The following is a 23,727-nucleotide window of genomic DNA, read 5'->3' as shown; positions in this document are numbered from 1 at the left end:
CGTACTTACTCATATCAGACCTTAGAACTAATTCAACGCACCTTTTATCGTGTGCGTACATGGTGGAATGACAGGCTGCTTCGACCTTCAACAACTATTTTCATGCTCGCCGTGCTATGGGAAGTTCCACGTGTTTTTGGGCTTCCCCTGGGGATATTAATTAGCCTTCAAAAGAGTGCTATGTCTCGGCTCAGTGCGTGGCGCGCGATTTTGCATGTCGCGGCTGACATAAATCTGGTGGTGTGATGGCTACGACGTCGGGCAGGTGCATGAGCGTTTCTTCACTGCCGCCCGAAATTCGTTTTGTTCTTATAGGGCTCGATGCCGTGTCCAACGGTTTGAACACGAATGCTTGGATTTAAACTCATCTCATCGGTCCTTGGCATGTTCATCGAATCCAATGGTAGTAACAATACGACGCTCAACAAGCTCACAGCCAAGACTGAGAACATTATCAGACTCATCAATAGAGTCTCGAATAGGCGTGGAGGCTTAAAGGAAGACAACCTCCTCAGGTTGTTCCACGCCTTCCTGACGAGTCATATAGTTTATGCGGCAGCCATGCACAACTGGTATAACTCCGAGAAGGAACGATTAAACACGCTTATCAGAAAAAGTATCGGAAAAGTACTAGGCATTCCGTTACGGGTGAGCACGGACCTCCTTATGTATCTAGGAGTGCACAACACATTGGACGAGATAATCGAGGCCCAGGAGTCAGCCCAACTATGCCGTTTATCCTGTACCCCGGCTGGAAAGAAGATCCTGGCGGTTCTTGGGATCAACCCTATCCTCACGGAAGAGCAGAAATATGAAATTTCAGAAGATCAAACAACATACGAGTTGCACCGTTTCCCCGTAATGTTCATCTTCAACACAACGTAGGCAGACGCAGGGCAGGAGCCCTTGCCCTCCTCAAGCCTACCAAGGGCGATCCCTATACTCGGCATGTTTTGTCGACGCAGCCCAATTGGACAGTCGTCTAACCTCGCCATTGCCCTCGTTGATCACAACGGACAGATAGTGAATGCAGCTTCCTTGAAGTGCTCAACACCAACCAGAACGGAGCAGGTCGCAGTTGCTATAGCACCCCTAGACAACAGCAGATCACAAATCTTCACTGATTCGAAATCCGCGATCAAGGCTTTCGCTTCAGTATCTATCGCTGAGGAGGCTCACAAGATTCTCAAGAACAAGATCATCTCTCCGCACACCATCACGTGGTTTCCGACTCCCCTCGACCTCCACCTTGACTCCTTTCCCAATCTCAATGACATCGCCCACTCCCAAGCGCGCGCACTAACCCACCGCGCGGGAGCAGGATCGAGCTCAGAGTCCGAGGTTCTCGAGTTTCGGGACACTCTCACTACTTTCAGCGAAATCACTACGCACTATCACCTGGGCAGGAGGACTTATCCTCCCCCTCACAGCAAACTGGCTAAACCTCTGGCGTCCACTTTATGCATGCTTCAGACTAAGTGTTATCTAAACCTGGCCCTTTTCCATACGATCACTCCAGAGGCTTTTAGCTCTACTTGCCCCGACTGTGGGGCTGTTAGCAATCTCGCACATATGCTCTGGCGATGCCCCTCGTTACAGGGACCCAATCGCATCACGGAAGAAGAACGGAGATCTGCCATCCAGAGCTCAGAACTTTCACGTCAAACTTGAGCTGTCGAGAGAGCCCACGATGCGGCGGTTAGGCTAGGTCTACCAGTCCCCACGTGGGAGCGGCCCGCAGCTCTGCCCTAGGGCAAAGCTTCTCAGGTCTTTGTAATTAAAGTTCTTTGTCTGTCTGTCATCGTGTGCAGGCTCTTTCTTTTTTATCATTTCTGTTTGTTGTTACGTATAGCTGCACGTCATGGCGGCACGTTGAAGTACCCTTGTAACAATTAAACGGTCTCTGATTGTTGCCATGACGAATAAAAGAGGACGCTGAAAAAAATAGGCACATATTTCATTGATATGACACTGCATTTACTTGGCCGTAAATAAGTATGCGTGCGCGTGCCTCACTATACTGTGGCAGGTTCTGTTTGTTTCTCACTGCAATGACAGCAGCAACATTAAAATAACTCGATGGTATGCTTTCGCTCGTGCTTATATATAGTCTCGCCGAATAGACGCGGCATAAAGTTCGCTATTCGTTTGAAAGCCGTGGTCACGTTGATAGCGCTCTAGCGTATTGTTTGATCAAGGAGCAATGAAGAGACGTCGGCATAAGGCGAAATCGAAATGGACTCCAGCCAGTCTGTCCAATTAACCTCGGGAAGCGAGCAGCACTATGAATTTGTTTGCGCTGCAAGCCCATTGATTTCTGCTAACTCTGTCTCACTGCGCAATTTTCATATCTGTTGACATGGTATACAGGCGAGGCCTCCTGTCGACAGGACGTGGTGAACTTTTTCCTGCGTTCAAGGACAGATTACTGCCCAACTTATCCTGCCTATAATGTTCAGCCCCTCCCTGCATACGCGCTTGCGAATGCTTGCGAGCATCAGATCATCGGGAGTATCGTCGTGTAGGTCGTTAGGAAATTTCGAGCAGTGAAACAGCGGTCATTCCGCTAATTAAATCAATACTTACTTTCCGGGAATGCGGCTCCCTGAAAGAAATACGCATGCGCGAGTGAACTGCAGTGTAGACCGATTCAAACGCTGAGCACGGACGTCTCAAGATGGAGGCTCTACGTGAGAGGCATTGGAAGATTGCGTACTTGTCGGTAGGCAGAATTATACTTCCCGTAAATTGTACTAGAAGGGCAGAGACATCACTGAATTTGCGAAATTTCACATTTATTTATTTATTTAGTTATTGATTCATTCTCGGGGCCAAACGGCATTGCAAAGCTAGAAAAGCTGTTGGTTGATACACGGAAAGAAGGTATTTAGCGCTTCACACTGATAGGTGGTACGGAAAAATGCGTGAAAACAACCAACTAGCCGCCAGAAAAAGTGAAGTTACACGAAGCGATATAGGCATCTTCAACCAGGAAACTTCGGGTTATCGAACATTCCGAAAACTTCTCCGAAATTTTATATTTACGATCGAGGCTTCTCGGCATATCGGTATATACGAGGCGCAGTCAGTACCAAATGCTTTATAGGCATGCGGCAGCCATCAAAGTGAGCAATTTTGTTGCAATATACGAGCGCATATCCGCTAAGCTGAACCTGAGACGCACAGTACGTATGCTTAGTCTTCCTATGCTATCATGTCGCACCTATCGCTGTAAAGCTCCGGGCTTTCACGCGAATTCAGCTTTCTCGCGGCACCCATGGTCCACAAACTGTCGTGCCCGACTTCGCGCATTAAGTTAAACTTTGCTATTGGTTCTCAACGTAATGATGTCGCTTGACGATTAACGGCATTTGCCGACTGACGCTTTAAAATTTTCGGAAACATATGCGCAACATACTCTTTACATCACGAGGGAATTTCGAGTTCCCTTTTGTCGTTATTTTAAATGAAAGAGCGAGGGACAGAGAGAGATAGAGAGGCGACGTAGGAGGCTATATGCGAGGCTGGTCCAACTATTCTGAGGGAAAAAAAGAATTTACAGTCATCCCAGCGAAACGTGTCTACATACCCACAAAGCAAACCTAAGCGCGCATATCGAGAAAATAAGATCTCCGTGTCCCTGATTGTGAAATGAAATTCAGGTGTAGCGTCGTTTTTTTTTTTTTCAGTAGCTTGCGCCCTGTTTTAAACGGAAGCATGTTGCAACACTAATCGGCTTTCTGTGAAGTCTCCATCGACTGAATTTTCTTCCTTTTAACTGTCTCGCTGCTCTGCGTCAAACGACGAAAATTCACTTGGAGGTGTTGTTGTCAAATTTCAGTACCTTCCCTACATCGACGCTAAGGTGGAGAACGGACACGTTAGGCTGCTGGGATTCATCGGGAAGATTGCTCATGCCACAATAGACTCGCTGAGACTTAAGTGAGTAGCAGGGACATCCGCGTTGTTATTAGTTGTTATTCACAGAGCGTAATATCGTTAAATCGCTAGTCACCCCTACCCTCCCCCCCTCCCCCTTTTTTTTTCTTTTTTTCAAAGCTGTACATTCGTGAAGCCTAGATACGGTACGTTCGGCGGGGAGTCTGTGAACAACACCTGGCCCGGAATCGTTGGAATGCTGGTCAAAAACGTAAGTTTCATGCCACCTAGTTATTAGCTTTAGTCACTAGAAAGTTACGCAATAGTATTTTGTCTAACAGAGCTTATTATGCGCGAAATGCGAGACGTACGACTGGGGATACAGAAGTAGCTTTCGTATACTTTAAGTAAAGGAACGAAGTGTTTTTCAAAGAGTCCAGTTATTGAAATGGGGACATTTCACTATCAACTCTACGACCATTATCCAGAGAGGCAAGAAGTGTTGCCGCTCCCGAGTGGTTATCAACCGTCTGAATGATACGCAAGCAAAGGAAGCTCCACGGAAAGGATATCACATACTGCAATAGCCGTAACAATGATAAACATTAAACTTCGAGCGCTCACAAGAACAAGCAAGACGTTGACAGAAAATGCTGACTCCCTCTTTGGTGTGAAGACCTAATTGAAACCAAATCAGATCAAATTTATTTATTTTTCTTTATTGAAAATGCGAGAAGAGGGTAGTTGCAAAAGGCTGCATCAAGCAGCAGTTTTACAAGGCCATTGGCCCTATACATGGTGATGAGTTCTAAGTTTACCGATATTTTTCTTAAATCGTCTGTCGCATATAACAGTTCTAGTACTTCAGCAGGATTATTCGTATAGGCTAACATTGCTTGTACGAGAAATTGAAACACATATTCAACTAATTTAAAAAAAAGTACTAATAAAGTTCTTCATTAATTACTTTCCGGCACATATAGCAATTTACGAGTTGTAGGCGGTGAGCTCGCAATGCATTTTCACTTCGCTTGCAAAGAATTTACAGAACGACGCCAGCAGACTGGAGACATGCGCCATAAAACTCGCCGTAAAAGTGCACTGTTGTTCTACTTACTTTTTTTTTAACAAGACGCACTTTTGTGCACTGAAGCGCAAAAGTAACTGAAACGCCCATATATTTCGTCCCACACTTTTGGAGATATTATCTCGAAATTGCTGTCACGCTGGAGATCAATTTCCAGTGGATACTTCTTGTACATTCACCAGCTACATTTCGTAAATTGCAATACGTGACGTAAAGAAATTAGGTAATAAAAGTAACTAATAAATGTTTCGATTTCTCGTGGTAGTGATGTCCTCGTCATGAAATAGTCCGCGTAAAGGACATTAACTATGCTATCTCCCATAGGTGATCTTTAAAAATTGCAGAAAACGTTAAAAAACATGATCACCCCACATAATAGGCTGTAGCACAAGAAAGCAGCCAGTGGGCAAGAAAAATGGTATAAACAGATGACAGAAAAAAAATATTTGCATAAACTCATAACGCAACGTACACATCGTAATATATCACGCAGGAAAATAGCTAGCTTTCCTCTATTTATTTAATTTTATTCACAATTTCTCACAGAGTCAACAAGCCATTGTTGCAGGGGGGTGGGGGGAGGAGGGGCATTGTGCATAATATAATTGACGAAGAAAAAAAAACACAAATCAAAGGAAAGCAAACGAACTAACTAAAGCACAAGAAAAATTAGGGAACAATAAAGTTGTACTTGGGAAACAATGCACGCTACATGGCTTCGGAATCCCAATCAGTAACCGTTTTAGGCAGGCTGTTCCATGTACAAATCCTTCATAGGCATATCCAGGTTCATAAATTTAAAAAAAATATACTTCTACAAATTTCGGCACTAATTTGAAGGCGAAAATTCATGTGATTGCTTTCTGTGTTTTCTTTTTTTTATTGCGATAAAGACTTGCCCTTAAAGCATAATTCTTGGTGCGTATATGTGTATTATATGTGTGCTGCGAGGCCTGTGTTGTGTGTGAATTGAAGCAGTGTATTGTGGAATCTGTTGTCATGTATCCAGCGGTCATAGCTGGTTGTCACACTGTAGCGGAGGCCGGCTTGCAGTATAGGAGACGCGAGCGTTCCCATTTTAAACCAGTACATGCCCATATTAGGTGGTATGCATCTGCTTCCATCACAGGAACGGAGCAGTATGGACACGTAGCACCCAGTGGTAAATGCGACCAGTTCCATCTTGAGATAACAGCCGGTGTAACGGCCACCCCGGCCCGAAGCCTCACAACGTCCTCCGCCCTAGTTTTCCGCGTAGATGAGTTCTACTCCTTGCTCGGATCTTTCCCCGACTTTCTATTCCCCCTGTCTTTAAACATAGTCGCACATATTTGCGATATTACGGTTCTCTTTGCCAAACGTCTCATTTTTTTTTGCCTACAGGAGGCGGACGTTGCTCCAGGTCCTCTGGTGGTGACTTCCCAACGAGTGTCTGTGGCCGACCCAACGGTGCCGTACTCGTACGAGGACATGGTCATCCTCGGAGGGAGGCCCAAGCAGTTCAGCAGCAATCTCTTCAGCATCGCACTAACCTTTTCGCCCATGGTGACCATGTCATTATACTGCACTTATGGTTAGGGCAAAAAAGAAAAGTAATAAGACCGTCAGTGACACTTGGGTTTCCTTAGATCACCGCAAACAGCGGCTTAAAACTAGCCGGCACGTTAAAACGCTGCAACACCACAGGCGCGGGAAACTCCTGAAATCTTCAAGAAAGTCCTCTGGACCCGGACACACACGTTCAGTCTATTGCCTAACTCATAACCACCGCTAGGATAGGGATAAACTTAATAAAGTGCCGGCAAACGACGGTTTAACCCGTCGTGACGCTGGCCAAGCGTCGAGCCGGGGTTATACGCTTCTCTGCACTACCCCAGTTGGGCCCGTTTGTAGTGGGTCATGAGGCTTGTGCTTTTCGAGCGCACCCCGGGCCTGCTGGACGGCCCATAGTTGTGAGTCCTTGTCTGCAGACTGCAGTGCAGCTTGAAGTTCGGGCGGGTAAGTCCTTGAGGTAGCTGCCGTCAGGAACCTGGCGCAGTCCCACATGATGTGCCATTGGTCCTCCGGACCCGTTGCACAAGCAACGCACAGCCCACTCGGATAGAGCTCTGGGTGAAGCACGTGCAGCATTGCGGGGGCGAGGAGTGACGCGGTCTGTATTTTCCTTAGGAATACGGCCTCGTCCCGACGGAGTGCCGGGTGGGGAGGCGGCGTTGTCCGTCGAGCTAAGCGGTAACACTTGGTTACTTCGGCATAACTCGTCAATCTGTCATTGGTTTCGAACCACCACATGGAACGGTCACTCTCGGGGGCGCGGAAGGTAAGCGCTCGCGCCGCCGAATGGGCCGTCTCGTTGTGGTTCGGTGAGGATGCACACTCGCCGGCGTGCGCCGGGAACCACTTGATACGGACGGTTCTGCCGCGGTCTTGAAGTTGGAGCTTGCCGATGATGGCGGCCGCCCGCGCACATATTCGCCCCTTGGCAAAGTTGCGCACGGCATTCCTCGAGTCGCTGAGCACGGTGCGACAATCGGCCTCGGTGATCGCCGGAGCGATGGCAACCTCCTCAGCGTCTGTGGCGTTCGTGCACCGCAAGCTCGCTGCCGTTGTCTTGGTGCCGGTAGCCGCTGCAACGACCACTGCCGCAAAGCCTTCCCGCTTGTATTCCGCTGCGTCCACGTACCGGGCGTGCGGGTCTTGGGCGTGTTGTTCGATGAGAGCCTTGGCCCACGCCTGCCGCCGTTCTTGGTTATACTTTGGGTGCATGTTCTTCTGGATGGGGTCCACGTAAATGTGGGCCCGCGCCTCATCTGTGATCACGCACGGTTGCCGGCTGGGAGCTTGGGGGTTGTAACCCAGGGACGTTAGTATACTGCGGCCCGTCTTGGTGGTAGAGAGGCGCTCGAATTGCGCGGCGAGCTGCGCCTCGGCTATTTCTTCTAGGGTGTTATGGACGCCGAGCTGCAGGAGCCGAGCCGCACTCGTGGTCTCCATTAAACCCAGTGCCGTCTTGTAAGCCCGTCTGATCAGCGTGTTGATCTTGGTCCTGTCAGTGACGCGCAGTTGAGGTAGGCCGCAACGTAGGCGGTGTGACTGATCACGAACGACTGGACAAGGCGCACGAGACTGTCTTCACGCATGCCCACCCGTCGTGTAGAGACTCGGTGTATGAGCCGGATGGCGTCCATTGCCTCAATTGGTGGTAAGCTTGTTGATGGTCTCGTCGTTGCGGCCGCTCTTGTTGAGCAGCAGGCCCAGGACCCTGAGCTTGGGAACTTCGGGGATGCGTTGCCCCGATGCAGTCACAATCTTGATGTGGTCACACTCCCGAAGGGGAGCGCGCTTCCTTCCCGGTCGAAGCGGTGTGAGGACGAACAGCTCGGATTTGGCGGGCGCGCACATTAGGCCTGTGCCGTCAAGGTGCTGCTCGATGGCGGTAACCGCCACTTGCAGCTGTTGCTCGATGCTGGCGTCGGATAACCACTGCTAATTTTCGAGAATGGGGAAATCGAACGTAAATGTATGATCAGAGATGATGGCGACATAGAAATTGGATACTGAAGTACTGAAATAACCACCGCTAATTTTCGAGCATGGGGAAATTGAACGTAAATGTGTGATCAGAGATGATGGCGACATAGAAGTTGGATGCTGAAGTACGAAGGTAAGTTCAGTATGTTCTGCTCATTCAAAGGTTGACCAAAATGTCTTCCAATAACCTCACCCCAGAGGCCACATGGTTCTATACATCTTGACTGTTGACTCGAGACTCATTTGCCTTATAAGAGCTGTTCACCCCAAGTTTCTGCTAGACGCTCAACAAACAAGAGTAGAATGTGGGCTGTTATAGTGCCTTCTATAGAGGCTGCATTCAATTAGGTTTAAGTGATATTGGACCACGCTTCCCAATTTCCGAAGCACTACAGACTGATCGACGACCGTGACGAGCTGAATACGTGCACCGCTTCAGTAGGCGGCACAACTGTCACAGTCGGGTCACGGTGTCTACCTTCAAAAGCAGTAATTTTTACCGTTACCTCTATCGCGTCGCGTAGGATGTTGCTCAAGATCTGAGCCTTGCACTATACTTGACGTAAATCAGTCACGACAAACTGTGATAACAGCATAAGGTGATGAGTTACTGAGCGATCAGCTGACATACAGCCATATGTTAACAATGACATTAGGGATCTAGGTTCTCGGTAGTGACCTTAAAATGTTTACCAGCCAATTCCGGTAGAAGTTGAAGCCGCTAAATAAAAAGTTCTGCATCGATGTTGCTGATCTCTACAACGCAAGGATGAACGTTTCGGCTAGTCGTTAGTAATCCATGCGGTTGATTTTAACCACAGGGCAACCAGACACCAAGAGAAGACACGCGCATACATGCCATTCGCGCAATCCGTACGTGTTTTCGTCTCCGCATGGCCTGAGTTCGCGCTATGATTTACGGCAGCTTTGAATTGCCAACGGGAATGCACAACGGGGTATGCGGTGATTCTTATGGTTGTACTTTTCAGGTATGGATGTTGATCTTCTGCAGCCTTCTGGCGTGCGGTTTAGCGCACTACGTCATCGAAAGAACCTTGAGAACAGGCTCAAAGCAATCTCGTGGTCCGGGCTACTTCATCTGGCATTTCGTCACCAGCGTTCTTTCAGAGAGTGAGTTGCGCAAGCGCACCATTTTGTTCCACAATATATTGTGCCAGGCACATGGTGTTCAATGCTAGTATGAGGCAAGGCTCATTGGCAAACAATCCGTGCATCTACTGGCACTACTACAGATGCGGGCGCCGACTAGGGGGGGCCTAGCTCCTTCGACGTTTTCCGGGGACTGAAGATCCTCCCGCCCCAGTCCCCTCCTTTTCCTGCTCCCCAATTTGTCATTGCCAGGCCTCTATGGTCCATATCTGAGGTTTTTATACTTTTTAGTTGTTCCTATCTTTTTACTTATCTTTCTTTTTTCAGTTGACTGAAAGCTTCTTTTAATACAGTTCGTGTAGGCGTGCTCCGCTTTTTATTAAATAACATTTTCGCTTAATTTCGGCGTATGCTCACTCATAATCGAGGTAAAAGAACATTAAATAGGAATTTAGCAAACTAATCTTCCTTTCTGATGGTGTACGGGAGGCTTCCATCTAGAGAATAAATATTTTGTTGAATGTTCACACTGATTCCAACGTTGCTGTGCAGGTTCTTACAGCGAACGAAATAGTGTGACTACAAGCGCTCGAAAACGTTATACGCTTGTTCTAATGGTGTCCTGGGAGAACTAGATCATTTACGGAGTTTATGTTTAGAGCTTAAAACGGCCTGATACGCTAGTTGGTTATTCATGAGTTAGTTGTAGGAGCGCACTTGAAAATACATGGACACAATAAATGGGAACACTCAATAAGCGCTGAATTTTCGCAGCACTTCATTTCTTAACGTCCGTGGTTTTCCGAGCGTGCTTCCTGTATAAATAGAAGTTATGTACAGGGTGTTCCAACCGTCATGCACCAAGATATAAAAATATATGCAAATGCCACGTAGCTGCACAGAACCAAGGTAATGTTTGCCGTCGCTTGGAGATACTTAGATTTTTTTTTGCATTCTGCCTAATTACATAATTTTCTTGACTTATTATCCAGCTTCTCAAATATTATCATTAGATGAAAAGCGTCAATGAGAGAATTGTAGAGCAACATGAAAGAACTCCGGATACAGCTTTCTGTTGCGCAATATACGTGCTACATAAAAGTGTTTTTGCGAGGGTGAAAGTAGCCCGCGAATACATGCAAAATTGCCCCACGACTGCACCCGCTCGAGACACTTTGCGTGAATTCACGGGCTTCTTTCACGCTCGGAAAAACACGTTTATGCAGCACGTATATTGAGCAACACAAATCAGTATCGGGAGCTTTTTCATGTCGCTCTACAATTTTCTCATTGACACTGTTCATCAAATTATAATGCGCGCATTTAAGAAGCTGATTAATTAGGTAAGACTAATTATGTAATTAGGCGGAATGCAAAAAATAATCTGTGTATCTCCAAGCGACGGCAAACAACTTTAACTTGGTTTTGCCCTGCTCCGTGACATTTGCATTGTTTATATCTTGGTGCATTATTGTTGGGACACCCTGCAGTATAGAGGGAATGTGGGGAGTGTCAGGGGTAATACGCAGAAAAATTTTTCAAGTGTGTTGGTTAAATAGTGGCTTAGGACAATTACTAAACCGTTGTTTTTTGGCTATTAGAGGTGTTAATAAAATGCTCTCATTTTTCCCGCCGCCTTGACAGAAGCAAAGGTGGTAGGAGTTCTATATTTGCACAGGATGGGTGCCATGTTATGGATGGCGGATACCGAAAGCATACAAGCATTATGAACCACGCTGGAAGTTTGCCCACTGTCCTGAGGAAGCTAAACGTACTGCAAAGTTGACACTCTGAAGGAATAGGGGGCACATTAAGCGCGATGCATGGACACATTTTGGAAGAGTGTAAGGTAATTAGAGCCTTTGCGAATAATTTCTTAAGCAAGTTCTCGAGAGCGTTATGTGGTCATTACCAACTACGTTTTCCAGTGTCACGAGAGAATCTTACGTCATACCGAGTTTACATTTGATGAAAACCGAGAGTCATGTACAGCGAAATGTGGGATGAAACTTCAGCGTTTCTGGCGGGATTATATGTGTTGCAAATGAATACTTAACACGTTCCTTTTCTTTATTTTAACGCGTTATGCGAAGCTCGTAGTCGGTTTCTGAAGTGTCATTGGTGAACTACTTGAGCTACTTTGTTCATTCGCTCTGAAAATAAGGGGAATGTTATGGTACTGCATAGGCGAAGTACAAAATTGAAAAAGGCCAAGCGCATCATCAAGATACTGCGTTCCGAGAATTTCATTACTTCATCAAAAATTTCTTAATCAACTGCTCGAATGCGTTGTACGGCTGTCATTCGCTGTATTTCCCAATGTTCCGAAAGGACTCTGTGCCACAACGCGCTTACATATGGCGAAAATTGGGGCGTGTTATGTGCAACGTGTGGTCAAATGTTTACGTTTCGAAATGAATAAGGTGCTTTGCAAATAATTACTGAACCGTCGTTCTCTCCCAGTTTTCATGCGTTATGCAAGACGCCGGTGGTGTTCCCGAGTGAGTGAGTGAGTGAATGAAAACTTTACTGAGCTCAACTAATTGCGTTTTTCTGCGGCTTGGGCGGATTCTTCAGGGTAGTGTTCCTCCTTGTGTCTTCTCCGGAGGTCTTCACCCGCTGCTTCGTCCGTCCTTTATCACAATGGCCGGCTGCCCTCAGTCGAGGATAGCTCGAGAGTACAATAATTACCGAGCGTCCAACGTCGACAGCCTCGAGGAACTCACGCCTGTACTCCGAGAGTGCTCGGCCATTTTAGACAGTTACAGAGGCAGCAGGAAGTGGTACCCCCCGCCGCACAAGTCCCTTAGCAGGGAAGACGCTGTCGCATAGACACAACTACAAACAGGGCCGTATTCTAACCTCAACGTGCTAAGTAAAATGCTCCCCCACATTATATAAGGGCAAATGTCCGTGGTGCAATGAAAAACCCACGTTATATCACATAACATGGGCATGTCAACAAACTGACGTAGTCCCAATCATGACACGCCCAAGTGCGAAGGAATGGGAAGAACTGCTGTCCAGCGACAGCTGCGAAGACCAGCTAGGTCTAGTGCGGCGTACATGACGGACAGAAGAGACCAGCAGAGCTCTGGACTGAGGTGTTCTCGATGAATAAACAGGTTAGCTTGTTTATATACCGGTGATAAGAGGGCAAGGTTATGGGTAATGTGTAGGCAAAGCTCAAAGTGTATCGTTGAATTACAGCGTAGAATTTAGTCCGTAGAATTTAGATAGTAACGCCAGGACCAGGGAGAACAGTGATTACAAAGTCCATCCCACTCCCGACTCGCACGCTCGCCCCACCAATTCACTACTGCTGTGTCGATGACAGACAGGGTTTAACGATATCTGCATGTTAGTTCGAAAGTGTTAAAGAACGATGATAGGCAGGTAGGGCGTGAAACGTAAGCCGGCTTCACCAACTTAACAACAACAACAACAACAACAACAACAACAACAACAACAACAACAACAACAACAACAACAACAACAACAACAACAACAACAACAACAACAACAACAACAACAACAACAACAACAAAGATCTAGTGAAGCTCGCGGAGTCACAAGAGGGACATGATGAACCTGCGCTTCAACTAGCTGACGGATTGCGCTTCCCGGACAGCAAATAGGGTTCATCAATGCAGACCCCAATTTCCTATTTTTTTTTTGTCTGAGTAAATGGTACTTTCGCTTTCCTTACGCTTATAACGTAATGTTTATTTTTGATCCGAAAGCATCAATTGGCCCGTTGAGCGAAAAAGCCGGCGTCTGTAGCAGCGAAATGGTGCCTAAATTCCCATTGGCGTGTGTGTGAGAGAGAGATGGAAAGGAGAGAGGAGAATGAGAAAATGACCCCCCCCCCTAACCCCGGGAAAAATGAAAACTGACTACAGAATAGCGAAGGTCCGCGTATATTATACAAGACCACCACAGGTTAATGCCGTGCGTCGGTTCACGTCTGGTCACCGCGGCAGCGAAGAGAGAGAGAGAAAGAAAGAGATAAAGTTTAGTGTCATTTAAAGAAGATAACCCAGCGACAGGCTTGGCGTGCTAATCCAGATGAGAGGATAAAGGATGAAGAGAAAGGAAATGGGAGAGAGAGAAAAATAAAACACAATACATAAACGCGCGAAATGCACTACCACAAAGTTATTCAAGCAGCCTCATCGAGCCCTGTATCCCGTAGGAATGCTATTAGAGCTTTAGTACGACGCAGTTTTGATCCAAGACATTGCGATGGTCCACGAACGTGCCACAGCCGAAGTCGCGTGTCGGAATCTAAGCACTGTGCTTTGTCGTTGCTTGGGAGCGAGAACACCTACAAGCTCCGAGTACAGAGTGCGTGACCTTTTGCGGAGCGATATAGTTCAGGTGTTCACCTTTAATTGCTGCCTCCATAGCACATGTGTGCTTCATCAACCCTTCGCAGACATCATTTACATTTTCTTTATCAAGTACACATCTGCAGTGTCCAACATGAACGTGCTCCAAGTGATTCAGCGCGTTCAAGGTCACTGACAAGTGAGCAAGCCTGCGATGCTATAGCAAGCGTTGATCCTCTCGCCTTGCTCTTTCGTTGCAGCCGTGCCTCGTTGGAGCAAGCCGAACCCTGTCAGCCAGCGTCTGGTGACGTGTTTCTGGCTGATGGGAGTCATTCTGATGACCACTTTCTTCACGGCATTCATGAAGGCCAGCTTGCTGGTGAAGCAGGACGTCGAGAAGCTCTGGGACATCGAGGATCTGGCACGAGAGGAAAAGATACGACCGGTGTTGCTCCGCGGGTCCGGATTCTACCAGGCTATGAAGGTACAAGGCTGCGGTCACGTCATTGCGTCTAACCATGACAAATGCGAACAAATACAATGCTTTAGTAAATCATCTCCGGGCTCTAACACTGCAAGAAGGACGAGCAAAATTGTCTAGGGCTTTTTCTACTCATGAGGACACCGGTACACGAGACCCGATAACACGGCCTGCGCTTGTGCAAGCTTCTTAAGCCCTAGCGCGGAGAAGTTCAAAAAGTAGAATGTTGTGCTGTTTGCACCCCGTTGACTGTTAAGTGTGAGTTGGTTTCTCAATATATACGGTGTCAGCAAGAACGCGCACTTCTCTCGGGCTGGTGGTCGCAGGTAAAATAGGAGTGGGCATTGTTATGACAGGCACGCAGAGCGACGACATAGAAGGAGTGCAGAGATAACACGCAGACTTTAGGGAGGTTTGGTGGCGGGTAAGCATTTTCCCTTTTCAAAGCGGCTCGTACTGAGCGTCGACGTCGTCAAAAGGATCACGGGTCGACTTTCCTCGTAGCTAGTTTGCCTTTCAGCTCAAAAACTAGGTAAGTAAACAAAGGGAGGAAATAATGACGCAAATGAAAGGGCACCATGTCCCACTTGTCGTTACGGCGGTCCACGGAAGAAGAAAGGTGACAAAAGGAAAGGGAAAAGGACGACACTAAATGGCGTTGAAAGCCAAGCGCAGATTCAATGGAACGTACACAAGAGTTGAAAAGTGATTATTAAAACGAACACAAAGCATATATAGAAAATAAAAACTACACAGAATAATAAACGCGAGAAAAACACAAAATGCGCAACATGCGCCAAGTTGACGTCGACGAAAGGTGGGGCTAAAGTCTAATCAGAAAAGTCTTTTAGAGCGCAGCTCTTTGGCGTCCGTTCCTGGGTTTCGCGTCGGCGTCGTCGTCGGCCTCGTAACCAGCTCCGCCCCCCTTTCATCCCCCCAGCGCTAGCAGCGACCGACTGATACCGCTGGATGCCGCTGACGCCGCTAGAGAGTCAAGATAACGTGACTGCATAGAACACCGTCGCCGCCATGCAGAAAGAGGAGGAAAGGGTCCCCCCCCCCTGTTCTTGTGTGGCGGATAGGGTGCTCTTCAGTTGCCGACGCGCCGGTTATTCGTTGTCCCTGAAACCAACTCCGCAGCTGGGGTTGACTCACTATCGGCGTCAGCGGCATCAGTCAGTCGCTGCTATCTCTTCCCTCCTCCCTTTATCGTGTTGTCCGCTTGCTGCGCGCGCTTCTGCCCCCATCGTTTGCCGCTGGGTGTACACGCCGCCCCCCTCCCCCCTCTTCCTGCGAGTCTCCGGTTGTCAAAGCGCCGGCTCGAACTTAATTCCTTTCTTCGCTCCTCCTCCAATGCAACCCCTGTGCGGTGGCAATCAGAGAGCCAGATCGGTGGCGGCGGATCTGTATATGTGCACCGCCCGAGCCGAAATTGCGCTGCCGTTCGCCCTGTGCGGTGGCAATCAGAGAGCCAGATCGGTGGCGGCTTGACATAAAGACAAACAGCAATTTCCTAACACTTATGCGGGAGAACATCCCGTTCCTCTCGCTCGTAACGCGTCCCACGGCTGTGACAACCTCGCGAGGCACTTGTATAGATCTCGTCTTTGAGAATCAAGCATTGGTGTACCAAGTCGAACATATATCAGTCTATTTCTCCGACCACAAAGCTTCCTTCATGACTGTCAAGAACTGTTAGTGGAGTCTTTGTTAAAGGAATACGTGTGAAAAATAAAAAAAAGATTCTGTGATAGCGCATACATGTGTTGCTCGATTTCTTTGCCTCAATCTATCGAAAAGGTGAAACAGCTTATTTGCTGCGCTCAAATTTCGCATTAGGAAGTAACGTAATCGTCGGCAATTTTTTTTCACAAGACATTGCCATCCCGTAATGTCGCGGGCGTCTGAAACCAACCACGGCCTGGTCGCACTCATAGTGCACGTAGGCTGTATAGAACGGGCTTACGCCCACATGGTTCCTTCCGTGGCGTTTTTGCCTGCATCTCTGAGTGACCGCTTGAGAACTCTACGCCGCGCGTGCGCAGTACACTCGCGTGGAGTCCTTCCAGAAGGTCTACCGGCGCCTGGTGGAGCAGGGCGGCGCGCTGCCAGCCGCGGAGCTGTTCAGCCTGCGGACGCTGCGAGACATCCAGGACGAGCGTGCGGCCATGCTGTTCACGCGCGTGGCTATCAACCGGCGGCTGCACCGCTACTGTCCGATGCTGCAGGGCGAGTTCTACTACGCCCGGCAGCCGGTCACCCAGGTGCCCATGGCCATGTTCGTGCGCAAGGGAATGCCCCGGATGGTGCGGCGCACGCTGGACGACAAGTAAGAGGAAGCTTTAGCTCAGGTGCTCATATCTAAGTACATGTAGAAGAATAATTCGTTTTTCTCGGCAACCAATGCACCAAATTTGACGAGGTTTGTTGCATTTAAAAGAACAACTTAAATTCTGGTGACCGTTGGTTTAGAATTTTTCATTTAGGTTGGCAATCCTTTATTAAAAATTGACCAACATCGCAAATTTTCAGAAAACGAAACTAACTATCAAGTTCAAAACTCTGTAACTCAGCAAAAGAAATGATATCAAAATTCTGTGAATTGCACCTAATAGTACATCTACAACGGACATAATTGCTATGTTACACATGAATCTCAAGAAATTTAGCATTATGTAAATACGGCTTTCGCAGAATACTCGTACAAATCGTAACCAATTCACGTAAGTTACGAATTGACATACCAAATTTGTCCGCTTTGACTGTTATAATAGATGCCGTGTACTGAACAGCGACATATGTGCTTGATGCAGAGCTATTAGTTTGTAAACGTCATGCTTCTATTTTTTAACTTTCAAGTTTTTTAAGATATTTTAAACAATGTTCATGTCCTAAATCGAAATTCCGCTTCCAACGGACACTAGAATTTAGCTTTCGCTCTCAAATGCAACAAATTTCATTAAAAGCGATACGGAAGTTATCCCAGAAAAGCGTTTCTGCGTTTTACATGTATTTGAATAGGCCGCGTCGGAGTTGGGCGCGAGCTAAAGCTTCCTCTTAAACAATTTGTATAGGGATCAAATACATGAATAAGAACTGCATTGCCATTGCTAAAGATGCTGCAAACGAATTATTGAACACTACGCACTGTCAAAACAAGAAAAATATGTTTTTTTCATAAGAGAATATATTTGTATGTGCCAAAAATTGTGCCAAAAATAACTGATATCTATGATTCCATGTTTTTTCGCTATTTAGTAAGTAAAGAAAATATCACACGAACTTTAGAACTATATCAGTTCGAAACCAGCAAAGCAGTGCATGCCGCTGATGTGAAAAATGTAAAGACCATGAAATTAACAAGCTGAGGACAAATATTGTAATGAAACTGCTGTTCAAGAACCTTGTTTAGATTCTTGTACATATACAACGGCCAGTGAAAAATCTCAATGACGCTGTCATTTCTTCCAATATATTACGCAGGAACAGCTGTCACCGGTCGTGTATCGTGAGTAATTGCACCGAAATTAGAGCTGCAACAGAGAGCACATATAAAAAGCCGGAGTTCTGCAAAATATACGAGGGCGAGTAAAACGAAAGTCAGCCAATGCGAATATATGACAAACGCGGTACTTTATTTAAAAGTAGTCTCCATTATCATTTAGACATTTGTCCCGTTGTCTAACGAGTAGCGTGATTCCCGTCTCATTAAACTCCTCGGGTTACTGCTTCAAAAAGTCTGCAACTGACTCTTTCACGTCATCGTCCGACACGAATCTGGTTCCCTTGAGCTGTCTTCTTCGGTTGCCCCAAAATGTGGATGTCGCAAGGTGACAGGTCTGGGCTGTGTGGCGGATGTTGCAGCGTTTCCCACTTGAACGTTGCCAGCGTTGTAATTACATACATCAGTGACGTGGGGACGGCATTGTCGTGGAACAACATGACACCATTCGTCAATTTTCCACGTAGTTTGTTCTTGATTGTGACACGCAGCCAATCGGGCGTTTCACAATAACGAAAAAAATTGTTAGCCTCTTAAGATATAGCAAATCCTATCAGTAATGGCCCCTGACGATCGAAAACAAAAGTCAACAACACCTTTCCGGCGGAAATGACGGCCTTTCCTTTCTTGGGGGTGGTGAATTCGAATGTTCCCGCTGTAAGCTTTGCCGTCGTGTTTTAGGCTCGTAGAAGTGGCACCATGGTTCGTCTCCGATCACAATTGGATACAGGAAGTCGTCACCTTTATTATGATACCGGATCAGATGAGTCAAGACAGCGCTGGACTTCTCCGTCTTCTGGTGGTAGTTCAAAATCTTGGGCAACCATTGCGCACACAAGAGCCGGTAACCGAGATGTTCATGAATTATGGCGTGAACCAAACCGTGACTGATGTTCACACACTCTGCCAGTTCATCGATGCTTATCCTCCGTTTTTGTCTCATCAGCTCAACAACGTTTGCAGTTTTGTTAGGGGTGATTGCACGATGGCTTTGACCCGGCCTTGGATCGTCTTTGCAACTTTCACGTCCTTCTTTGAACCGTTTGCTCGAACGCTTCACAGTGGCCAATGAAATGCAATGTTCAAGGTACACGACAGCCATACGGTGACTAATTTCTTTTTGGGAAATACCTTCAGCTGTCAAAAACGTCAGGGCACCACGCTGCTCAACTTCTGGAGCGTCCATTACGTCACGCAACCATGTTCAACTGAGTGTATGAGAGCATTAAAAAATTTATCCTCACACCTGCGTGTCACTTAGGTAAGTGAGAGATGCCTGTGTGCTACGCACATGCCTCGCAGATAATGAACCGAACCATTATTGCGCGGGGCTGGTTGGATCACTTTCATCTGACTGGCCCTCGTACGTTAGAAATGCGAAAATGCAATGGAATATACAAATGTGAAGATACAGCTTGATAAAAGGTAAAAAAGTGGCACTGGAAACAAAGTTCACTGCACGTATACACAAACCTCGCAACAAGATATTTAAATATATGTATAAGTCTCCAATAAATCTAAGAATCTAAAAGAAAGTCACTGCATATAATGCGTCAAACAAAGCAAATAAATATGTTGCTCAATCAGAGATTCACAGAATCCTAGATCTCGCCCCCATTCCATCCTTCCATCCACTCCCCCCGATGTATCGCGCGCGACGGGAGGCGGCGCGCTTGCCCCCCTCTTGTCTCTTTTGCGCGCCCAAGACTGATCCACCATCGTCGTCTCACCCATTCCAGCCCCCCCCCCCTCTTCCCTACGCTTTCACTCGCACATACAGCATTCGGCGCGCGGTCATTGTGTTATCGCCCTTGGACTTTATACGAAACATGAGGGCAATTGCGACGGCAGGAATGGGCCTGGAGTGTCCATATAATTGCTATCGCAGTACTATATAATGAGAGTATCCGGCAGTTGAAGCGTCCCGTGGCCCATTACTGGCTGCAAAAGAAGAAATAGCAAAATCGAACTTTCACAATGCGACAATTCGCTGCGCCACAACAGTCTTCTTTTTTCTTTTGCGGGGCCGGGGCACCGAAATGAAAAAGCGCAAAGTATGTTGGCTAGTAGAACTTGTTGCTGGGCGAGTTGGTTGGGATCTGAAGAATACATTGTTGAGCCAAAAAAGGAAAATAAAGACTTGAGAAGGAAGAGTACGAAAAGACAGATTGAGCGCTGATTGAAATGGTTGATGTAACTTGAAGTAGACATGGTAGAAAAGGGGCCCACTGTACTAGAAATGTAGTCGAGTAGAACTTGTTGCTGGGCGAGTTGGTTGGGATCTGAAGAATACATTGTTGCGCCAAAAAAGGAAAATAAAGACTTGAGAAGGAAGAGCACGAAAAGACAGATTGAGCGCTGATTGAAATGGTTGATGTAACTTGAAGTAGACATGGTAGAAAAGGGGCCCACTGAACTAGAAATGTAGTCGAGTAGAACTTGTTGCTGGGCGAGTTGGTTGGGATCTGAAGAATACATTGTTGCGCCAAAAAAGGAAAATAAAGAATTGAGAAGGAAGAGTACGAAAAGACAGATTGAGCGCTGATTGAAATGGTTGATGTAACTTGAAGTAGACATGGTAGAAAAGGGGCCCACTGTACTAGAAATGTAGTCGAGTAGAACTTGTTGCTGGGCGAGTTGGTTGGGATCTGAAGAATACATTGTTGCGCCAAAAAAGGAAAATAAAGACTTGAGAAGGAAGAGTACGAAAAGACAGATTGAGCGCTTTTTTGGCGCAACAATGTATTCTTCAGATCCCAACCAACTCGCCCAGCAACAAGTTCTACTCGACTACATTTCTAGTTCAGTGGGCCCATTTTCTACCATGTCTACTTCAAGTTACATCAACCATTTCAATCAGCGCTCAATCTGTCTTTTCGTACTCTTCCTTCTCAAGTCTTTATTTTCCTTTTTTGGCGCAACAATGTGTTCTTCATATGTTGGCTACAATCGAACGCCCACTTTGGGCACTTAGTGTGGCTACCGAAGGAATATCGAAGAAAACGTGAGACGCTTGGTCCACCGAGGACCATATGCATATTGCTCGGTATCCTACACTGGCGAGACAAGACCTTCCCGAGAGGTTGCGCTCAAGCAAACGCGGCGCCATTCGTCGAGCCCACACAGTGATGGCGGCGAGCGACGATAGTTTCTTTTTTCTCTTCTGCTAGCCAGAAAGCGCCCAAAACTCTACCAGGCGAAAATCCACTCGGCCAGAGAGAAGCGAACGCGCACCGAAGTGCGCCGCGCGGTGGTAGCGGCAACACGAGAAAAGCGCATGCGCTCTGGATGCCGCTGGCAGCCCGCGGGTAGAGTAGCGAGTACAAAAAAAAAAAAAAAAGAAAGAAATGAGGAGGCTCAATGTTTCCTCACGAATAAAAGTCGAAGTAGAAAAATAAATAAGAACGTAGTTACCTTGGCTGGCTTTAGTGTCTTGACATGGACGCTTTGGCGTAGGTGAAAAAAAAATTAATATTCTTTTCTGTGACATGACGGCTCAAATGAACCACCACAACACTTCGTCTCATCGCACCTGGCTGCGTGCTTTGTCAACTTGTCTGATAGTGCCTTTGTTTGGCGTGTCTGGTTGTATACGGTCCGAGTACGACTTTAGAAAAGTAATGGACCTTTGGCGTCAAATGTTTACAACATCATGAAACCGACAAAGTTCCACAAGTGAAAATGTAAAGAACAACTTTGGAAATGTCAATGCACCTTTTAATCAAAAGTTTATGAAAACTTTATACCCGTAAATTTCGGAATTAACATCCATGCACTCTGTAGATTCCGCGGCCTCCGCGAGATGCCTCGGCGAGCCCGTTCGCCATCAAAACGCCTTTGAAACTTTGTGCTCGGATGGGGCTGATTGCGTTACGTGACTCCCGGTGCATGGGCGTTGTCACGAAATCCAGCCCGAGTTCGCAATATTCGCGGTGAAATGTCTTTTCGGGCGTGAAAAAGACCCATTCTAGACAAAATTCAGAATGATTTCCGGCACCTGGGATTGCTTTGGTGGGCGGTGCATGGATAGCACGAAAAAATTTCGGGGGGGGGGGGAGGGGGGCTGAAGCACACAATTCCCCACCGGTGCCTCACCGGTGCCTTTGTTTACATCGGCACGGCACAGCGACCACTCGTTGTTCGCTTGAAATATAATACAAGCCGCGCATCAGTGATACCAAACAATGTCAGAACAACACAGAACGCTTAGATTCTGTGCAGATAAGCACTGTCGCATCACTCGGAGTTGAGCTGATATGAGCGCGCAGGGGGGGGGGGGGGGGGAGTTGGAGGCGGTGACATTGACGACACCGACGCCATTTTTCCAGCCAGTTTCGGTTTCAAGGAGCCTGCCAAGGGGAACTAATTGTTCACGTAGCTCCCACATGAAATCCGCTATTCAAAATTTAATCGTTTGGATAGGTAGCGTCCAGGACGGGCACCAAAGTACTCATTTGCTGTAGCCACCTATTGTTGTTAATTATAAAATTATTTGCCATAACTTTGCTAATTACGCACGTAATTGCGGAAGTTGCTCTGTATCTAGAGGCTGGCAATCCGCATACTCGAATGGTAAACATAACGTTACCGTGATTAATATTTTTTCTAATTTTAACAATTTGGTGCAATGAAAAAAGAAGCACCCTCTATCTAGGGGCCTCCGATTGTTCCCCATTTGGGATAAGAGGCAAACAGTGCGCCTCGGAATATAAATAATGAGTCAGCCTAACAATATCTAAAAAATGCACCCATGTGCGTATCATAAGAAGCCAGCAATCGGATATTACTGGCGAAAATCTGATACGTTTTAGATGTCTTCTTGGTCGTTCTTGATAGCCTCTGACTGAGTACATCCTATATTACATAAACCTTGATCTTTCGCGTCATGTGGGCCCTCTTTGAGTCCTGTTTGTTCACAACGGCAAAATTCCGACGGCTCCTTTCCCTCACTTCGCTGCCGCAGGCTGGGCCAGATGCGACAGAGTGGCCTGCTGGACAAGTGGTTGGCCGAGATCTCCGCTCCAGGCTGCGAGTCCGTGGCGTGGCAGGCGTCGTCATCGGAGACGGAGGCAGAGGAAGGAGGCGATTCCGCCAGCCTCGGACACTCTCTCGCCACCTTTCTGCTGCTCGGCCTCGGCCTGGGTAGCGCAGTCATAGTGATGCTCCTCGAGAACCTCGCGCACTTCCACACTACGAGACAGAGGCACGCGGAAGCAGTGCGCCGAGGCTGGAGAATGGCTGCGCCGCGCCCCTAGAGGCGTTCCACGTAGCGAGGGAACGACGTCGTAGTGACTTCGAAGCTAGTTATATGGAGAGAGAAAGAAGAAGAACGGGAAAGATAACCAGAGGCAAAATTATTTAGCCGCAGAAATGGCGCACATGTACGCATGAGAAAACGAACGAATGACAGTAGGGCCGACAGCGCGCCAGATGCGGTGCCACCGCCTCGGCCGTTCGCAAGGTTATTAAAAACACCGTCAAACCACCTCCGAGGGGCCTGCCCCTAGCTGAAATAGCACGCGCCGGCGTCATTAGGGTGCGGTGCGCCAGTGGTGTAGCCAGCGAGGGGGGGGGTTACACCGGGCACGTGATCATTGCCCCCTCCTCCTAATATTTCCATGTTAACATGCGGTCTGCCCGTCCCCTCCTCCCCTCCCCCCTCAATCCCCGGTCAAATTCGTGCCTTCTATCACTGAAAACAAAAAACAAAATTGCTGCGCTGCGCTCTTCGAAGGAGTGAATCATTCCTTCATCTGCGAGGCCGCGGGTCACCGTGGTCCTTCGTCCTGGAAACAAGCGTTCACCG

The 23,727-nt window shown here is 47.3% G+C and overlaps 2 protein-coding genes across 2 annotated transcripts in view; one reads left to right on the top strand and one right to left on the bottom strand.

The window, feature by feature from the left end:
• The window catches only part of LOC142579714 (putative peptidyl-tRNA hydrolase 2), a 109,233-nt gene that overhangs the window by 55,160 nt on the left and 30,346 nt on the right, over positions 1-23,727 (bottom strand). The window lies entirely within an intron of this gene.
• On the top strand, positions 2,579-23,489 carry LOC142577928 (glutamate receptor ionotropic, kainate glr-3-like). Its single transcript, XM_075687365.1, has 8 exons — positions 2,579-2,722; positions 3,842-3,942; positions 4,060-4,150; positions 6,350-6,511; positions 9,487-9,628; positions 14,199-14,422; positions 16,465-16,748; positions 22,885-23,489. Exons 1-8 carry the CDS (start codon positions 2,678-2,680, stop codon positions 23,174-23,176), a joined length of 1,341 nt encoding a protein of 446 aa, XP_075543480.1. The 5' UTR covers positions 2,579-2,677; the 3' UTR covers positions 23,177-23,489.

The sequence above is a fragment of the Dermacentor variabilis genome, chromosome 4 (assembly GCF_050947875.1).
Source record: "Dermacentor variabilis isolate Ectoservices chromosome 4, ASM5094787v1, whole genome shotgun sequence".
NCBI classification, from domain to species: domain Eukaryota; kingdom Metazoa; phylum Arthropoda; class Arachnida; order Ixodida; family Ixodidae; genus Dermacentor; species Dermacentor variabilis.
The sequence above is the reverse complement of the archived record's forward strand: the minus strand, read 5'-3'. Positions and strand labels throughout refer to the sequence as shown.